At 46.6% G+C, this 18686-nt stretch overlaps 1 protein-coding gene across 6 annotated transcripts in view; it reads right to left on the bottom strand.

Annotated features, from left to right (window-relative positions):
* Positions 1–18686, bottom strand: part of KCNAB2 (potassium voltage-gated channel subfamily A regulatory beta subunit 2) — a 103636-nt gene that overhangs the window by 56830 nt on the left and 28120 nt on the right. For 4 of the 6 annotated variants that reach the window (XM_083452209.1, XM_083452205.1, XM_083452207.1 and 1 more), the window contains exons 2-3: positions 12711–12831; positions 10063–10104 (exon numbers count right to left, since the gene is read on the bottom strand). In XM_083452209.1, coding sequence (XP_083308335.1) covers positions 10063–10104; positions 12711–12787 — 119 coding nt within the window. In that variant the 5' untranslated portion in view covers positions 12788–12831. The remainder of the gene's footprint in view (positions 1–10062; positions 10105–12710; positions 12832–18686) is intronic. The other 2 variants (XM_083452201.1, XM_083452208.1) reach the window with 1 other exon arrangement.

Below are 18686 nucleotides of genomic sequence, written 5' to 3' on the forward strand. Positions count from 1 at the left end.
CTGACTAATCTAGACTATCTATGTCCAGCTTTGGGCATCACAGATGTGGAAGGTGCGCTGAGAAGGGCGACCATGTTCTGGAAACCAAGCCTTTTGAGGAACGGCCGACGGAGTTGGGTATGTTTAGCCTAGAGAAGACTGGGGGGGGGGGGGGTGATACAACAGCCATCGTCAAATATCTAAAGGGTTGTTACAAAGATGGGAAAATCCTATTTCTTAGGACCCGAACCAATGGATTCAAATTACAGGAAAGGAGATTCCGACTAATCTTTAGGAAGAATTCTGTGATGGAAAGAGGTTTGTAGTTTTTTAGCTTTTTTCATTATTATTATTATTATTATTATTATTATTATTATTATGGAATTTTCTTTTGTAATTTTGGTGTCTATATTTATTTGTATTTGTTTAGAGCAAAATAAAAGTATTAAAAATAAAAATAAAAAAAAGGAAAGAGCCATTTGACAGTGGAATGGACTCCCGCAGAAAGTGGTGGATTCTCCTTCCATTGAAGTTTCTAAACAGAAGCTGGATGAATCTTTAGCTGTGATTCTTGCATTGCAGGGGGGATTGGAATAGATCTGAGGTCACTTTCAACTCTACAATTCTAAGAGTCTGTAAAGGAGATTTGGGAGTGCAATGGAAGCCCTTCCTTCAAGAAGCTCAAAGTGGTAAAATTATCCTCATAGCAATCTTCAAAGCTAAATTGAGACCCTAAGCTTCCAGGGGCCACCCAATAAGATTCAACTCCAAGCAGGGTTCAATAATCCTGCTTTCTCCAGCCTAATACTCTGGCCATTCCCTTATGCTCATTCTTCTTGAAACTCTCAAGCACATCAACTCCTAGGTATGAAACCAACCTTGCATATGCGGTCAAAGGTTTATGGGCATTCTGGGCAATCCTTCAGGAATGGTAAGTGTGAGGCATAGCAGGGTTTATTAATTAAATTAAAATAATATGCAGAAAGGGAAGGAAAATGATGCACAGCCACATAAATGCACAAACAGAAAATTCAAAGGAAATCAACCTCAGATCTGAAAATAACATACCATTTTCACACAGAGACATCCCTGGACCACATAGAATACTTAAAAGAAATTAAATACAGGAAGGAATTAGGAGTGAATTCCTACAGCCTCGGCCATTTCTGGGATTTGAAACCAGTATCTTCTGGTTGCTTTCTTCCTTTTCTAAAATCAAAACTCACCTCTGCCCTGAAACAACAATAGCCGCCTGATTCTGTAAGGGTTCAATCCTGCGCACGCTTGCTAACAAGCAAATCCCATTGAACTCAGGAGTTTATTTCCGTGTTTTAACCTTCAGGCTGGGAAAAGCGAACGGAACCATCCCATCTACAATGGAGGTCGGTTGGAGTTCACCATAGCTCTCTGCCCTTGCTAGAACCTGTCTCACCATACAATGCAAAAAATAAAATAAAAATCCAACCATCGCTGAAATCTCTCCTCTTTCCTCAAATTCCAAACATCTCATACTTATCAAAAAACAAAAACAAACACACCACCCAAGTTTTGCATCCCGAAATTTAAATAACCGCAAAACTTCCTGGAGAAGATGCCCTGATGTCAAGCGGAGAAAGATGGAGAATCACCTGGGGGGAACCGTCTGTCTCTGAATAGATGCTGGGTGGTCAAAACCCTAAAGGAAGAGGCAGCCACCCTTTTCCCCATCAACAAAGGCTTCCTCGCCATCAAGACCCCAGGATTCCTAGCCTTTCTCCTGCGAAACAGTGAAATCTCCAACAAGCCTTGCCCTCGCTCTGGTCCCGATCGCTCCGGTGTCCGCCCAAACTCACCCGGTTTCTCGGAATCCTGCTCATTAAATAAAAGTTCTAGCTCGTTAGGTTTTGCACGGAGGGCTCTTAACGAGCGCACAGGCGTGGCTTTCATTAGGGGAGTGTCGACGCCAGCCGTCAAGAGCTATCCTGGACTGAGGCAGGTCCCTCCAGAGTCAAAGATGTTTAGCAGCAGATCCATTAAGGCCTATTAAGGATCTCTCTCCCACCCCGCCCCACCTCCCCTTTACCAAACGGGAGCTAAATTATTCAGGATCCTCTCGTTCTAAAAGCATTTGGGGAAAGCAGCCGATTGATGAGGACTGGCGTCCATCACTCACTTCTTCTCGGTGCAAACCTGTCAGGTGCAGAGAGAAGGTGCCTTCCAGGCCTCGGATGCTGTCACAGCGGCGATGGAGGCAGAGAAACGGGTTGATGGATGGCTCGGGATGGGCCAGAAGTCTCTCTCCCTGCTCCTGGTAGAGCCAGAAGTCAGGAGCAGCTTTGCCAAGGATGGGATGGCTCCCTTTTGCTTGGCAAACTACAGTATGGAGCGAAAGTCACCTTGGCTAAAAGAAGCAGCAGCAAACTTTGGCCCTAGTCAAACTCAACCTTCTTGTTGCAGGGGAGAGGCAAATTCCCTAAGCAGAAAATGCACAAAATGGTTTCAGCAGGGACAAATGCAGGGTTTTCCACTTGAGAGAGGGATAATCAGGTGCACAAATATAGGATGGGGGATGCCTGGCTTGACACATGAAAAGGATTCAGGGGTCTTGGTAGACCACAAGGCTAACATGGGTCAGCAGTGTGGTGAAGCGTGTGCAATTCTAGGCTGCATCAATGGAAGCATACTGTCCAGATTAAAGGAATAGAACCCTCTCTCTTCCGCCTAGGCAAGACTCCACCTGCGGAAGCCTGCTGGAAACCAGGACTTCTGGAAAGTATTCCATTTGCCCAGAAAATGCACTGCAATCCTTTCCTTTTCGGCAGAGAGAGATAGTCCCTTGGGTACAGATCTTGGGATTAAGGCACACCCTGGCTCATTCCCCCCACACCCAAATTTATGGCCTAGGTTGAAATGTTAAGCCAGGGGTAGGCAACCTAAGGCCCAATCATCTTCTCAAACTGGCCCACGGACAGTCTGGGAATCAGCGTGTTTTTACATGAGGAGAATGTGTCCTTTTATTTAAAATGCATCTCTGGGTTATTTGTGGGGCTTGCCTGGTGTTTTTACATGAGTAGAATGTGTGCTTTTATTTAAAATGCATCTCTGGGTTATTTGTGGGGCATAGGAATTCATTCATTATTTTTTTCCAAAATATAATCTGGCCCACCACATGGTCTGAAGGACGGTGAACCGGCCCACGGCTGGAAAAGGTTGCTGACCCCTGTGTTAAGCTATGTGCCATCAAGTGACTATTGATAATGATGGGCGGTATTTACATCCTATCTTAGAAACCAATTTTGAATGTCACACTGCGGTGTGACTAAGGGGTCATAGAAGATAGGGGTGTCACCAGAGGTCAAGAAGATGGTTTATAAACCCAATGGCAAGCCTGTTCCTTTATCATATAAAAGCTTGGTATGTTCCCCTGGGAAGAAGTAAGGAGCTATTTTGGAGGAGCAATGGACAAGCTCTCCCATGAGAAGATTTTCCACCCCCCACTGAAAAAAACCTAGCCCTGTAACATACACCCCCTACAAAAACTGCAGCCATATATTCATTGCATCAACTCATTTATAGGGTGAGAGGCACTACCTGGAGATGCCAGGATTGAACCTTCTGCACACAATGAAAGTACTAGGTCACCGATTTAAGCAAAGCAGGAAGATGTCTCACATGAGGCCAGGCTATTGGTCCATCTACACCGACCGGCAGAGATTCTATGGGGTGGTAGACCAGCGTTCTGCTGAAACCCGGTCTCCAATTCATCAAAAATGCCCCCTCCCTCAAACAGAAAACCCCAGAGGCTTCCATTTATCTGGCTTTAATGAGCTCTGGCATGGGAATGGATAAGGTGGTGGATTCTGCGGGAATGAGAGCATCACCCATTTTTGTCCTCCCTTTTGATTTTGATTTTTTAAAGCAATGTCCTTCCTTGTTGCATTTCTCATCATAAAACAACACTCTGTGTTCTTAAGGGGAGCGCCATAGCTCAGACGGTAGAGCCCTTGCTTTGCATGCAGAATGTCGCAGGTTCAATCATAGAGGGGACCACAGCGGTCATCTAGCTCAACCCCCTGCAATGCAGGAATCTTTCACACAATGTGGGGCTCGAATCCATGGTCCTGAGATGAAGTGCCTGCCATCCCCACTAAAAGTGCACCAATAAAAAAATAAATCTGCGGGTTGCAAAAGGTGCCAGGCCATGTACAGAGGGCAACCTGGATTCTACTTGAGAGCCTGGGCAGAACTAGCACCACAAACAGCTCGAAGATCAGCAGAGAAACCAGGAAGGAAAGGAACGATATTGAATGCAATTAAGACAATTGTTTTAAGAAGCACACACACACAGAGAGAGATTTCTGCTGGGCAAATAACATGCATATTTGCTTTTTAAATATTTGCTGATCTTAGCTGTGCATTAGTGATCATTGTTTTATGCTGTTTAGTGTACACCTCTTAAGATACTTTTCCAGTTGAGCAGTTCATGATTTCCGCCCCCCCCCCCCGAACAAAACACTAAGTGGTATCCATGTGAGCGGGAGGGTTTTCAGCACTGGGGAGAGGAGCGGGGGGCTTCGTGTGCAGAGACCCCTGGTAGCCAGACTCCATTAGGTCAGCCAGTGGCACATTCCCGAGCAGCGATCCCGTTAATGCAGAGATTTCCGAGGCTAAGTGGCTGCTCTACTCTCGAAGCTCAGAACGAGGCTGTTTCGCCTTTTATCCCTCTCTTAATGCATTTTCCCCGATTAACAGGGACTGGACGGCCTCCCAGACTCGCTCTGGGGAAAAGCTAATTGGTCTGGATTTTGCCAACACATCAGCACCAACGCACATTGCGCCCCCCCTTGCCAGAGGAGCCGTGCGGGCTGTTGTGTCGGGTGGTTGCTGGCGGCGAGGACTCCGGATATCCAATTATCTCAAGGCCCCCCAAACGCTGCTGCCTCACATAAAGCAACAACCACGGGCAACTCTGTTGAAAGGTGAGAGATGATGCAAACAGACCCTTGCTCTGCCTGAGAGCGTGGAGCACTGTCTGCCGGCCCTGGGCGGGATGCACAAAGGATCTCACCTGTTTCTAGGTTCCAGAAGCACACAGCCAGCAAGGACACGTTCCCTGCGTGCAGTTCTTAAGTTTATAAAATGATGCACGACACGGAGGAAGTGGGTAGGGGGGAGTTTTTCTCCCTCTCTCATCACACCAGAACTTGTGGACATCCAATGACGCTGGATGTTAGAAGATGCAGGACAGATCAAAGAAATCCCTTCTTTGCAGAGAGCAGAACTAAACTGTGGAACTCCCTCCCACAGGAGGCCATGATGTCCACCCACTTGGATGGGTTTAAATGGGGATTTGACAAATTCATGGGGGAGAGGGCTATTGGTGGCTCTGCCTTGCCTCCACTGTCAGAGGTAGCAATGCTTCTGAACACCAGTTACTGGCAGAGCACAAGGTGGGAGAGTTGCTCAGGTCCTGCTTGTAGGATTCCTGATTGGGACATCTGGTTGGCCACTGTGAGAACGGGATGCTGGACCAGATGGGCTATTCAATTGCCTTGGTACAGCAGGCTCTTTAGATGCTCTTATGCGGAAGGCCCCGAGTTCGAATCCTTAAAAGGGTCAGCGGGCAGGCAACAATACTGGACTAGGCGGAGCCACAGCCTGATGTAGGATGCTTTCAATGTCCACGCCTCTCTATGACTCTCAGCTTACCCAAAGCCTCCTCCGCTCTTAACGCTGTGTATACACATTATGACTTACTCCTGCTTTGCCACGCTTCTGCTGCTGGCATTTGAAGCTGAGTATGTATGACTCTAGCTACAGCCCAGAAGTATCCTGTGGCTCCTTGATGAATGCTCCTGCTGGATGCGCTATCCCACAAGCCAGCTTTCAACCTATCCAAAAACAGAAGCTGCACTTATGCTGAGGTGTGTACAGTTTCAGGAGGCCATTGCACATGCTCAGTCGATAGCTTCGGCGACTTAAGAAATTTGGTGCAGGGAAACAAAGAGGGGAAGGTCATCGGGTTGCTCCCTCTACAGTCTGTACAGCAATGTAGGATGCAGCTTGAAATGCAGCAAGGGGAGGATGATGCTCTAATGTCTATGTAGCCCCAAAGTAACCCAAGTCTTTGTTCCTCCAGCACCTTCCTAGAACACCAACATGGCATCCATAATTCTTCCTTCAACCATCCATGGTTTCCACCCAACCCAGGGATAGGGAACCGGGTTGTTGCACCACAACTCCCAGCACTCCTGACCCTCGGCCGTGCTGGCAGGGTCCCCATCTCTGGGTAAAGTCCTTAATCCTTGACAGGATCAAGGGGTTCACACCCAACCTGAAGCAAAGCCCAATGGTGTGCAAAATGCATTTGCTAACATTCCTTCCCCTGTGTTTCTGTGTTGCTGTCATATGAGACTGTAATCGCCATGGTGCAGGGAAACCCCCCCCCCCCCGCTTCTTGTGCTTATGTTACTCTATTGAAAACAATGCACATGGATTATGTATATTAGCAATTCCAAAACCTATCGAGGCCACTGCCCACTTTGTTCCATAGGTAAAGGTAAAGGACCCCTGGATGGTTAACTCCAGTCAAAGGCGACTATGGGGTTGCGGCGCTCATCTCGCTTTCAGGCTGAGGGAGCCAGCGTTTGTCCTCAGACAGCTTTCCAGGTCATGTGGCCAGCAGGACTAAGCCGCTTCTGGTGCAATCACGATTACTTTCCTGCTGCACCAGTACCTATTTATCTACTTGCACTGGCGTTTTTTCGAACTGCTAGGTTGGCAGGAGCTGGGACAGAGCAATGGGAGCTCACCCTGTAGCGGGGATTCGAACCACCGACCTTCTGATCGGCAAGGCCAAGAGGCTCAGTGGTTTAGACCACAGGGCCACCTACGTCCCAGCACCCTCTACCCTATTCCATAAAAAAAGCATTATTCAAAATAGTGGTTTGCGCAACCCGCTAAGGAAGATAACACCACAGTAAAATTCAAAGCAGTAACAATTCATTGCACATCTCTTCAAAATCCAGTTGAAACTATTAATAATAATAATAATGATGATAATAATTTTTTATTTATACCCCGCCCTCCCCAGCCAAGACCGGGCTCAGGGCGGCTAACAACCAAAATAAAAACAAGTTGATTAAAATACAATTTAATTTATTTAGTTTAATTAATTCACCGGAACTGGTGAACTTGATCCAGCGATACCAGCTTTTCAAAGTCTGATACACATTTACATCCCAGCTCCCCCTTGGCTGCCCCCTTCCCTCTTAGCGCTCCCCAGGTAATCCCCCATGGGGGGGGCATTGCAGCCCACTTTGGGAACCATTGGTGCATATAATAACTAATCATGTTGCATTTCCTCACAGTCCACTGTGACGCCCCACTGCCCCATCTCCTTCCTGTCGCTCCTGATATTTAAACTGCAGCATCCTTGATGCAGGGACCTTTGCACTCCTGTTTGGGGTTGTTCCGAAAAGTCTCAGGCACAAGGGCGCTATATTAAATAAGATTATTTTAAAATATGAAACAAGGAGGCAAAAGTGTGAGTGCCAGGAAACAGCAGGAAAGAAAGTTTTTCTAAGGTAGAAACCTGATCATTTGACAGGCCATTTGACTCAGCATCATGCAATATCAGTTGGCATTCATCTAAGTTAACACCAAGTTGGAGACACTCAAGGGTCAATGTAGAGTCGGCATTAAATATCTTGTTGCATTCAACATGTTCAGTTTCCCCCAACGCATATAGCAGCTCCAAGAGGAGAGGGTTTATCAGGCTTAGATTCCCCTGCCCACCAGTTCCTATCCAGTCCAAAGGTCCCATGTGGCAGCTATTTCCATTTAAAAAATATTTTTTAAATGGACAATAAATGTAAAAGCGCATTTCACTGCATGCAACATGGCCTTTGAGCCAACTGAAACAAACCAATCCATCAATAATCAGTTCAAAGCATACTTTATGGCACGGGTGTCAAACACAAGGCCCGCGGGCCAAATCCGGCCCGCCAGACCTCGTCATGTGGCCCGTGTAGCCGCCGCCGGCCGCCAGCCTTCACCTTTTATTTTCACTTCTTTTTTTTTTACACAAGAAAGCCGCCTCTTCAGCACATGCGCGGCCTGAAAAGCAGGCAGGCGGGTGGGCGGAGCCTCTGGAGACGAAGCAACGCCCCCACTCCCGCTTTCCCTCAGCGGGGAAAGAAATGACGAGCCCAGCTTTTTATCTGCTCCAGTAAGGCCCGCAAGCGGAGCTCATGCGCGCGGCGCCCCTGCGACCCCTGCCGCACGTAGGCCGCGTCACGAGCCTCTCGCTGGCCACGAAGTTCTCCGTATTCATGGCGGAGGAAAGTGAGGGAATGATTTTTATTGATTTAGAGACGGGCAGCTACCCCTCTGCCCCCCTTGGCTACACCCATGATGCTAAGGTTTTCCATTCCCTCCCCCCATTTTAATTATTAGTTTTGTGCATCCCCTTCCTGTTTTGCTATATTTTTAACGACTGGACATTAAAATTGTTTTAAAGTTGCCCTAACCTTGTTTTCTTGCATGGGATCAAAGTTTTGTTTTTAGAATTTGAAGATCTGTGGCCATTATAATAATTTGACAATATATCATGTAGAATTAATGTGCTCAGAATTTAGTGATGTAAATATATTTGTTTTCAAACAGGAAATATTTTTGCTTCATGATGCTGTTTATTATTATCAATAATTGAATGCAGTGACAATAATTTATGATAATAAAGAGTGGACACATAGTCCTACAGATACAACCGGCCCTTTGAGGGTGATCAAACTGCTGATGCGGCCCCCGATGAATTTGAGTTTGACACCCCTGCTTTATGGGTTTAAAACACACCTAAAGTGCTGGACGGGAGTCACCCCAGCCTACAGCAGAAGCAGACAAAGTCCTTTACATGTGCAGATTCAATTTCCCCTTCAAATTTGCAGTACACTTTGTCCTCACTCAGGTAAGCTAAACCATGGCATTGCAGTGGACAAGCAAACTGTCAGGCTCCCAGAGAGGAGATTGCAGCCACCTTTCTCCCCGCAGAATGTTTTTGCTCCTGTGCTACACTGAGTTAAGTTGCGGTTTGGCTTAGCACGTTGTCCAAATCTGGGCTCGTGGTTTTAGCTCTCTCAGCCAAACCTGAGCTGCAAACTATAGGGCAAACTTTGCTTACTAACTTGTGGTTTGTCTGGAGGAAACAAAACTATGAGCAAGGGTTCAGGAGGGGTGTGTGGTCGCCTGGTACTTGTTTGCAAATTGGCACCTAACGTTTTCTTCCTTTGGGTGAAAAGGGTGATGCCGGCCACTCTACTTTGAGGACCTGGACACATTCTAAGCAGGCAATACACTATTTACATCTTTAAATAACTGCCACCTTTGAAAGCAGGTTTTCCTTAAGAATGGCTGCCAACTTGATTGCTCGAGCATTTTCCCAGGGAAATGAAGACCCCAACCACCCCCACCCCCACTCCTTGGCACTGGTACAAATTTATTTCTTTATTTATTACTTTATTTACTTATTAAATTTGTATACTGCCCTATACCCTGCAGGTCTCAGGGCAGTTCACAGCATAAAATCACAAGCTAAAACATAACATACATAATAAAAATATAGACAAGAACAAGAACAACCTGATAATCGGATCCACATTAAAGTGAAGAGACCATCAGGCATATAACTCAGAGAGGGAGCCAGTTTGCCTCCGAAGGATGAGCAGACACAGCACCAAAAGAGGCCCTCCAAGATGATAACGCCATCCTTGGAGCCATACAAGCAGGTATTTTGGGGAATATTTTGGTACAGCCCTCAAAATACTGTAGAAAATAGGTTTGCAACATCATATCTCTGAGCATTTCACAACTGGGTGGTAGCAGGCATTCAAAGAGGACCATTATTTTCCTCCCCCTCCGAAAAGAAAATGGAGATGTGGTGATGAAAGATACACCTGTTGCATTTCTGCCTCCGACACAGCAGGTGGAAGAGTGACTCTGGGCGGTGGAGGGAGAGATGCGAAGTTAACCACAATGAACCAACAGCTACCTGTCCACAGACACCCAGAATCAGGTGCATTGAGAAAGAAACGCTGGTGCCATTACCTGTAAAATTGGAGCTGTCTTTTGGGACTCCCGTAGCGAGCACTTCCGAAAGCAGAAGGGAGAAAAAGAAGAAAAGATCCACAAGTCACAGTAAAAAGAAACCAGCGCGTGCGCACAAACACAAAGTAGACCTCTCTGGGATCACAGTCAAAGATGCTTTTGCTTATTTACTTCCTCTCTCTGTTAGGCTCCTGCTGGTCTACTTCTTTGTTACAACGGCGCCACCAAGTGGAAGAGGTTGGCACTTCTCTGTAAATTTGACTTTGCAAGTCTTTACGTTTGCAGAGATCGCCATTCCAGCGCGCGTTTGCTGCTCACCTGCACAGGGTCCTGGACCTAACCGCATGGAGGACAGGGAGAAGGGACCTGTGTAGGAAGGGAAGTTGGCACAAGTTGCACAGCAAACCAAAGAGAGGGGTTTTCACATCCACCTCCCTGGTTTTTGACACAGGAGCGCTAGGAACTCTTGTCCAAACATACAGCCGGCAAAAAGTGAGAAGTGGGCAAACTTCAGTGGAGGAAAAATTCAGCACAGGTGTAAATCTTATCAGCACACCTGATTGCATTCACCCCTAGTCGGCTTTGCTTCTCACTTTAGGACAGTGATGGCCAAATTTGGCCCTCCAGCTGTTTGGGGATTACATTTCCCATCATCCCTGACCACTGGTCCTGTTAGCTAGGGATGATGGGAGTTGTAGTCCAAAAACAGCTGGAGGGCCAAGTTTAGCTACCACTGCTTTAGGAAGAAGTTTCTGCTGGCAAGAACTGCTCTGCAGTGGAACAGATGACCACAGAAGGCGGAGGACTCTCCTCTGTTGAAAGTTTTTAAGCACAGGTAGGATGGCCATCTGTCAGGGATTCTTTGCTACATGGCAGAGTGGGTTGACTAGATGGGGGTCCCTTCCAACTCTACAATTCTACGATCCTTCCCCTCTCTTCTGTTCTCTGCCATCAGACTTCAGATGGTAAGATCCTTGGAGCACAGAGAAGATGCCCACAAAGGCGTTTTATGGATGCTCTACCCTTTAAATATTCTAGTATGTTGCATTCCCCCCAAAACACACTTGGTCCTATTATGTGGAGTGGAATTGAACAAAGGAGGGGTGGGGGTGGGGAATAGATCCCAAAGTCTACTGCACGAGGCAGGGGAATCCCTTTAGCACCACCTTTCACTTCTGCCAGAAGTATTCAGAAACCCTGTCAACATTTCAGACAGTAAACAGCACTTTCAGCTTCCTGAAGATGCTGGAAGCTTGACCTCTGTCAATAATGACCACTCCCTCCACCGGCAATCTCAGGTGGTGAGTGCCAAAAGAAATGGAGTCAAAAACATAGGGGAACCCTGCTTCCCCGTTTGGTTTCCAGGGAAGCCCCAAGCCACAGCTTTGGCGCCACCACAGAAGAAGACATGCCTCTGTGTCCAGCATCAGCCAAACACCTCCCTCCCACCTTGGTCTCTTGTTACCCATTCCTAGGATGATGGGACATCCAGCCGGGTGATGTGGAAAAAGCCCCACCTGTTTGTCTCTATGGCAACCTCTTTGGACATGTAAATGGAAGTACTTAACCGGCCAACCAAGGCTATTACCTTAACAAAGGAACCGATCTGACTGGGTCACCAGCTTCCTCTTGTAGATTCTAACGGCACAGCAACAGGATCACAGCTTTGGAAGGGATCCATAGGTATCATCCACACTGTCCCCACCTCCAAACTTCTAGCAATACATTTCCAAGTCTGGTTCCCAGTTTGCAAATCATGGTTTGCAAGGTCTCAACATTCCCACTGACCTACGACCCTATGTTACTCAAAGGTTTGCATGCCATCCAAGATGATTCGGTGCACATTTACTGAAGCAATTGTGTTCGAAATGAAGGATCTTGTGGAACCATAGCCTGCGATTCGTGTCAACATTTGGCAGAGGCAATATCCAATATCCAGCTATGATGAAGGAGAAAGCTGGTGGGCTGCCCTTAAATCACATCCAGGGGCAAATGACTGTCAGGATTAGAGCTGGGTTGATAATTTTGATGGGGAGAAGTTCAGAAATCAAAGGAATAACATTAAGAACCAATGGAGATTTTTCTACATATATGGTATCCTTGTTCTGGGATGACAACATTTTGGATTAAAGTTCTTAAGGTTATTTAAAAGAAAAAGAAGAAGAAAGCTCTAGGTATTGTATTTTTAGACCCAGAGGTAGTTTTGATCATCTTTCTGAACTTGCAGGGAAACATATAGTGACACTCATAATGTGCCTAGTTTATGAATTAAAAGAAGAAGCTAGTATTGACTTTTGCATTGGAGTACTTAGCACTGGGGTTACAATCTGCAGGAGGTCACATTCATTCCACACTAAATATAAAACGATGCACCCAAGGAATCCAAACTTTACTCATGGAGAGGCGGAAAGGGGCCCTTTTTCCCCAAAGCGTCGAAGACCTTACTCAGCCTCTCAGATTTCAGAAAACAGCAATCACACACTGTTCATATGGGCTAGAAACTTACCCCCCCCCCACAAAAAATGAAGTGGAAACCATCAGAAAACTGATAGAATCTGCATTCAGTACCATGCCCTATCTTGCAAAACTGTGGCTTCCCCATTGCCTTTATCTAGCCCTGGAAAATAGGAAATGTGTCTGAAGCTCACCTGTAGATCATGCCTGGGGAGCCCGTCTGCCTGTTCGAGAATCTAGCCGGAGAGTCCGTGGTGGATTCCGGATACATGGAGCCCAGCCTCCCGGTTCCAGTTCAAGTTTTTTCAACACCCACTAAAGGAAACAGGGAAGAGAAAGAGAGAGGAAGAACAGAGTTAGGCAATGCGTATACCAGCCCATCAGCTTACACAACAGAGGCCAAGGATTGGCATTATCTTCCCCTTGCTTCCAGGCTGTCGTCCTCCTCACGGAGATGGGTGCCACACACAAAACAGGTCTCACTTTCACCCTAAGATCCACTGCATAAAATTGTCTTGAACTGGCAGGGAGGAGAAAGAGGATCTCAATGAGGAGTGTAGCTGTGACTGGGACAAGCTTGGGATGTAGAAGGAGAGGTTGGTGTAGGAAGTACTCATGGGGTGATGGAGGATGGAGAGGGGATGGGGGTCAGTGCACAGGAACCGGAGCAGCAGGACCCATCACCTGAGCCAGAGGAGCTCCTTTCTCCCCAAACATGGCGGGCTCTGAGGCATAGGGAGCAGTAGGAGGGTGCTCCAGGAGGCTGAGGCAGGCAAAGGCACCCAGCCCAGCTCCCTGGATGGTCAGGTGGGGCTTGCTAGCTCTGGGAGGGTGTGATTCCTCAGCTGCAGTAGGCTCAGGACAGGGGAGGGTCACCTGCCTCGTCAAGCCCAGATGCTGCCATCAGCAAGCAAAGTACACAAGGGAAGCAGAGCTGAGCTGCTGTGTCTGCTTAACTTCCCATGTTGGTTGGACCATGGTTTGGATGGTCCTGGAAGCTCTTCAGGACTGTGCTTGTGTGGGACTAATCTCCATGCGCCCTGGCCCTTGGATCAGCTGCAGGGGTAGGAACCTGGTCTCACTGGACTTTAGAGCTGTTAGCTTTCCAGACTACATGCTAGCATCTGTTGTGGAACCATGCAGACCAGCGAGACCAGCCATCACGTATCCTGTGGTTCAGGACAAAAACAAACAAATAAACTCTCTGTATATCATAAGCCAGTGTCTCAAGGCAAGAGTATCACTACGCCTTTCTCCCAGAAGTGCTATGTTTCTACATGCAAGGTGTTTTGTTTTGTTTTGTAATAAATGGAAGAATGGCACAAAAGCTATTGCTTGCATACACTCTTCTGGCAGTCTGAAGCAAGATTTTTTTCATAATTCTAACGCCTCCATCTGCGTAACAGCCAGATTGACTTGCAGAAAAGTGCAAAGGGGTAGGCAGGTTCGTTCAGCAGGAGATTTCGGCTGCTAATTACTTAACTTTATGGTTAATTTAGCCCAGCGGACGAAGTGGGGAAGTTGTGCCAGAACCATCTGTGTAGATCATGAGGAGGACTAGCGACATTGAAAGGCTGTTTGTCACTTAAAAAAAAAAATAATTCTCAGTTCAGGAAACAGATATTTTACAAGATCCAGCTTCACTTAAAAGAAGACCTTGCTTGTTTTTGTTTTATTTTTTCATTCCTGGTTGCGCATACACCAATGCTGATTTAGCAATCAGCGGTCGACGCATCTCTTTCTGTGTTTGTTCTCTTTTTCGTTCAGATTTTGCAAGCTCTCATTCTGTACAAATGTTTCCATTTTAAAAGAACCTTCAAAAACCCACCACGTAACTCAATTCCCCGTTATTGCTAAAAACAGCGCAGCAATTGAGAATAAATTAACCAGGCAAGCAGCAGTATGAAAAGCATGAAAGAGGTGGGTGGTTGTGTGGGTGGGTGGAGGCATGTCAGGGGAAAGAATTAAAGCAGAAAACCATTTAAGGATTGTAACAGATTTAAGGTGCCAGGAATATCAAATTAGGAAATCTAGTGGGACTCCAGTGCTTTACCTGCCATATCACCACCGTAGATGGCCACAAGAGGGAGCTGCTGGTCCCTTAACTGCTCTTGAGCACCATCGAGGTGGCTGGCTGAAGGAGGTATTGCACCCTGTCTGACTTAAGCGGGCTTTCTTTTTAGCTGACGCAAAGGCCCAATAAGGATGCTGTAGAGTTGGAAAAAAGTTCAGTAAAGGGCAACCAAAATGATGGAGGGGATGGATTGAGGCACCTATAAGGAAAGGTTGCAGCAGTTAGGGCGGGCATAGGCAAACTCGGCCCTCCAGCTGTTTTGGGACTACAACTCCCATCATCCCTGACCACAGGTCCTGTTAGCTAGGGGTGATGGGAGTTGTAGTCCCAAAACATTTGGAGGGCCGAGTTTGCCTATGCCTGATTTAGGGCTTTTTTGTTTGGGTCCCCAGATGTTGTTGGACTACAACTCCCATCATCCCTGAGCTCTGACCTTGCTAGCTAGGGGTGGTGGGAGTTGTAGTTCAACAACATCTGGGGACCCACAGGTTGAGAAAGGCTGGTTTAGAGAAAAGAAGAGTAAGAGGCAACATAAAGCATAGAGTTCAGCTATGTAACTCCCTCCTGCAGGAGGCAGTGATTGGCACCAACTTAGATGGTTTTAAAAGAGGATTGGGGAAATTTATGGAGGAGGATGGGGCTATCATTGACTGCTGGACTTGATGGGCCATTGGCTTCAACCAGGATTGTTTGGATGTTGAGTGCCAGCGGACCCTGGACCTTGCTGCCCTCCAAAACTGGGCCTCCCTCCTGGCCTGTTGGAATTGTGTTCTCCGCTCATCACAAATTCTCCCTGCTCTCTCCTCCCGAGACAGCCAGGAGCCTCTGCCTCTAAAATAAGACATTGCTGAAACGAGGACAGAAAGCAGAACCCTGAGCAAAGGGGTTGGGTGACAGGCGGAGAGAGGCTCCTGTCTCCTGCAGCTTCAAGGATCCTGGCTTGTGCCAAGGTGAGATCACAGGACAAAAGCAAAACAAAAAAACCTTGCGTCTTCTTCACCGGCTCATGTAGCTCAGAGAAAACGAAAAACGGGTCTGCAAGCCAATCTTTAGCAGCAGCAACGCACAGCTTCGAATTTCTGCAAGCAAATTTATACACGGCATCTATGGTGACAACACCCCCCTCTCCAATTATTTTGAATTACTTAATGTATATACAGCTGAATGCCTTTTTTTTTTATTGCCAGGGACATCACCCCTTCTGCTGTTCCAACTCTGTTTTTATATTCTCCAACTTCCTTGGGATTTTCTGGTAAACGGTAAATACAATATTATTTAAATACATAATGATGATGATTTTTGGTTACCTGCCCCTGAGAAGCCACTTTTGCTGTTTTGTCCCCAGGGGAGATGATGGGTCGCTAGAAGTAGTTTTTTTAATATAATAATAATAATACTCCCAAACACTTAACATACATTATCTCTGCAAGCTTCACAACGGCCTCAAAAGGTAGGCCAGCGTGATTCAATTCTTGCGTGGAAATTGAATGGATAAGAGAATAGTGGCTTCTCTAAACCTAGCCAGTGAGTTGGTGGTAGAGATGAGATTCCTGGCTCACATACCCCTGTAACACACCAGAAGGATTATTTATTTGGATCGGGCGTGATGTTTTATTGCATTACATTTTACTTCTCAAACATACTGTTAAGAGAAGAGGATGGGGGCAGAAATGGAAAGCCCGATATTTAGCATGAATAAGCAGAGTCTTTGAAACGAAAGAAGAAATCGTGCAGCTAAGCTTGCAGCTGCCATAATACAGAGGCAGGAGAATTAGCTAACCACCCAATTTTTCTGCACTTGTGAAAAGGAAGTGCTTTCTTCTGGGATTGAGATAAGACATGAGAGGTTCTAGAAAGCAAAGCAGGAGAAAAGGATGTGGCAGCCCAGTGGCAGATCTGTGGTGTGGCCACACTTGGTTGAAATTGGAGGAAGGACAGTTTTTCACCCACTCTCATAACATTGAAACTCGTGGACATCCAATGAAGCCGAGTGTTGGAAGGTCCAGGACAGATAAAAGAAAGGACTTCATTACATTGCACAAACTGTGGAACTCACTGCCACAGGAGGCTGGGATGACCACCTAGTAGGGCGGTGTAAAAAAGGGCTAGACATATTCATGGGGGAGAGGGCTGTTATCCATGGCTGCTAACCACAATAGCTAAGCTCTGCCTCCATGGCCAGAGGCAGCGATGCTTACGAATACCAGTTGCTAGAAACCTCAGGAGGGGAGTGTGGTCTTGAGCTCAAATCCCACTTGCCACCTGGTTGGCCACTGTGAGAAGACGATGCTGGACTAGATGGGCCCCCTTTGGCCTGATCCAGCAGGCTTGTCAATCCTCTGCATCTCCAAGTATGGCTGACAAAGGCACTTCTCTGAAACCTTGCCCGTTAGTGTATACAGTACTGATTTAGAACCTAGGTGAGCTTAAAAGAAGGACCACAGCTCAGTGGGAGAGTAGGTGCTTTGCATGAGAAGGCTCAATCCCTGGCATGTCCAGGAAGGGTTGGGATCTCCCTCTGCCAGAAATCCTGGAGAGCCAATGCCAGCTTTAAGAGGGCGACGGTGCTCCTAGAGCTTCTGAAAGTAGGGCCCCCCAAGGAGGCCACCACCCATGCTCCTAGCTACTAACATGCCCCTTTAAGATCAACTGGAGACACAAATGGTATCAGACCAATAGCACCTACCTGCCGTGTTACGATATGGGTTAAAGCCACACAGTTTACGAAAATCAACCACCACGCAGGAATTGAACTGACAGCAGATTGCTCAGGATATAATAATAACCAGATGTCAATCAACAACATGTAAACACACACACACACACACACACACACATTATCATTAACCAGGCAGCAGGTGAAAAGGAAAGGAATGATGATGAGACTGACTTATCGGAAACTGGGCTCTGAAATGCAAATGAATTGCAAGTAACTGGGATGTTAGGACATTATAAGCACACACATACACACACAAAATAAGCACTTTGGTGTAGTATAACTGAAATGACTTGGGGATAACTTCATGGGTGCCTTTTTTATAAAGAAATTTTTGAATATAAGAGTAACCAGTCTAAGCGCAAGTCAACAGAGCATGAGGCTTGTGCATCGTGACCTAGTGCTTGATTTGACCCACCTGAGGGGCGCTGGGCAATTTAATGCTGCAGCCCAGAGAGGAAATCTAAAGCAGCCGTGGCCCCACTTTTGAGCTGCAATATGAACAGCAGACTACATTGCAAGGCCATTGTATGTGATTCTGTTGTAAACTGGAAGGTGTGCAGAGGAGGGTGATATGATGGCCACCTTCAAATATCGGAAAGGCTGTCACAAGGAAGATTGCTTTCCACTGCTCTGGAGGGTACGTCCCGAACTGGCGGATTCAAATTACAAAAACAATGAGATTACGGCTAAACATTAGGAGGCACTTTCTGATGGCAAGAGGTGTTTGACAGGGGAACTGACTCCCTCGGAAGGTGATGGACCCTCCTTCACTGGAGGCTGTAAACAGAGGTTGGATGGACATCTGTCAGGGATTCTTTAGCTGTGGTTCCTGCATTGCAGAGGGTGGGACTAGATGAACCTTGGAGGTTCCAGCCTACATGGCAAGTCTATGGTTCTATTATTCTACTCTATCTCAGAAGAATCCTCAAACCTGTAATATGGGCGTAAGTGTGGACTACAATGCGGGATTATTATTATACTTTGTCTCAGGGGTCCAAACAACTTGGCTGGTCTTGGGTTTCCTATACTTAGGGTGCAGCTCCTGGCAGCAAAACCGCCTGGCTCTGCTAGTGGCTTATAGGAGGCACATGAGTATGCAATAGATGACTGAGCAGCAGCTTCCAAATTCTGCACTTTCAGAGGCTCCTTCACACATTGAAACTCCAACTCAGCAGGATGAGTCATTCTGGTTTCATTCTAAATACTGTTTTTATAACATTGTAAGATTTCCTTTTCTTTTACAGGCTTCCTTTTTTATTGCACGTTCATGATGGTATCCTGCTTTTGAAACCATTTGCACCCGTTAAGAGTACTAGGGCAAAAACGATGCTCCATTTCCAATCATTGCATACCGTATACCACCCTGCCAAAATCCTG

Source organism: Podarcis tiliguerta, assembly GCF_965153285.1.
Source record: "Podarcis tiliguerta genome assembly, chromosome: 8".
NCBI classification, from domain to species: domain Eukaryota; kingdom Metazoa; phylum Chordata; class Lepidosauria; order Squamata; family Lacertidae; genus Podarcis; species Podarcis tiliguerta.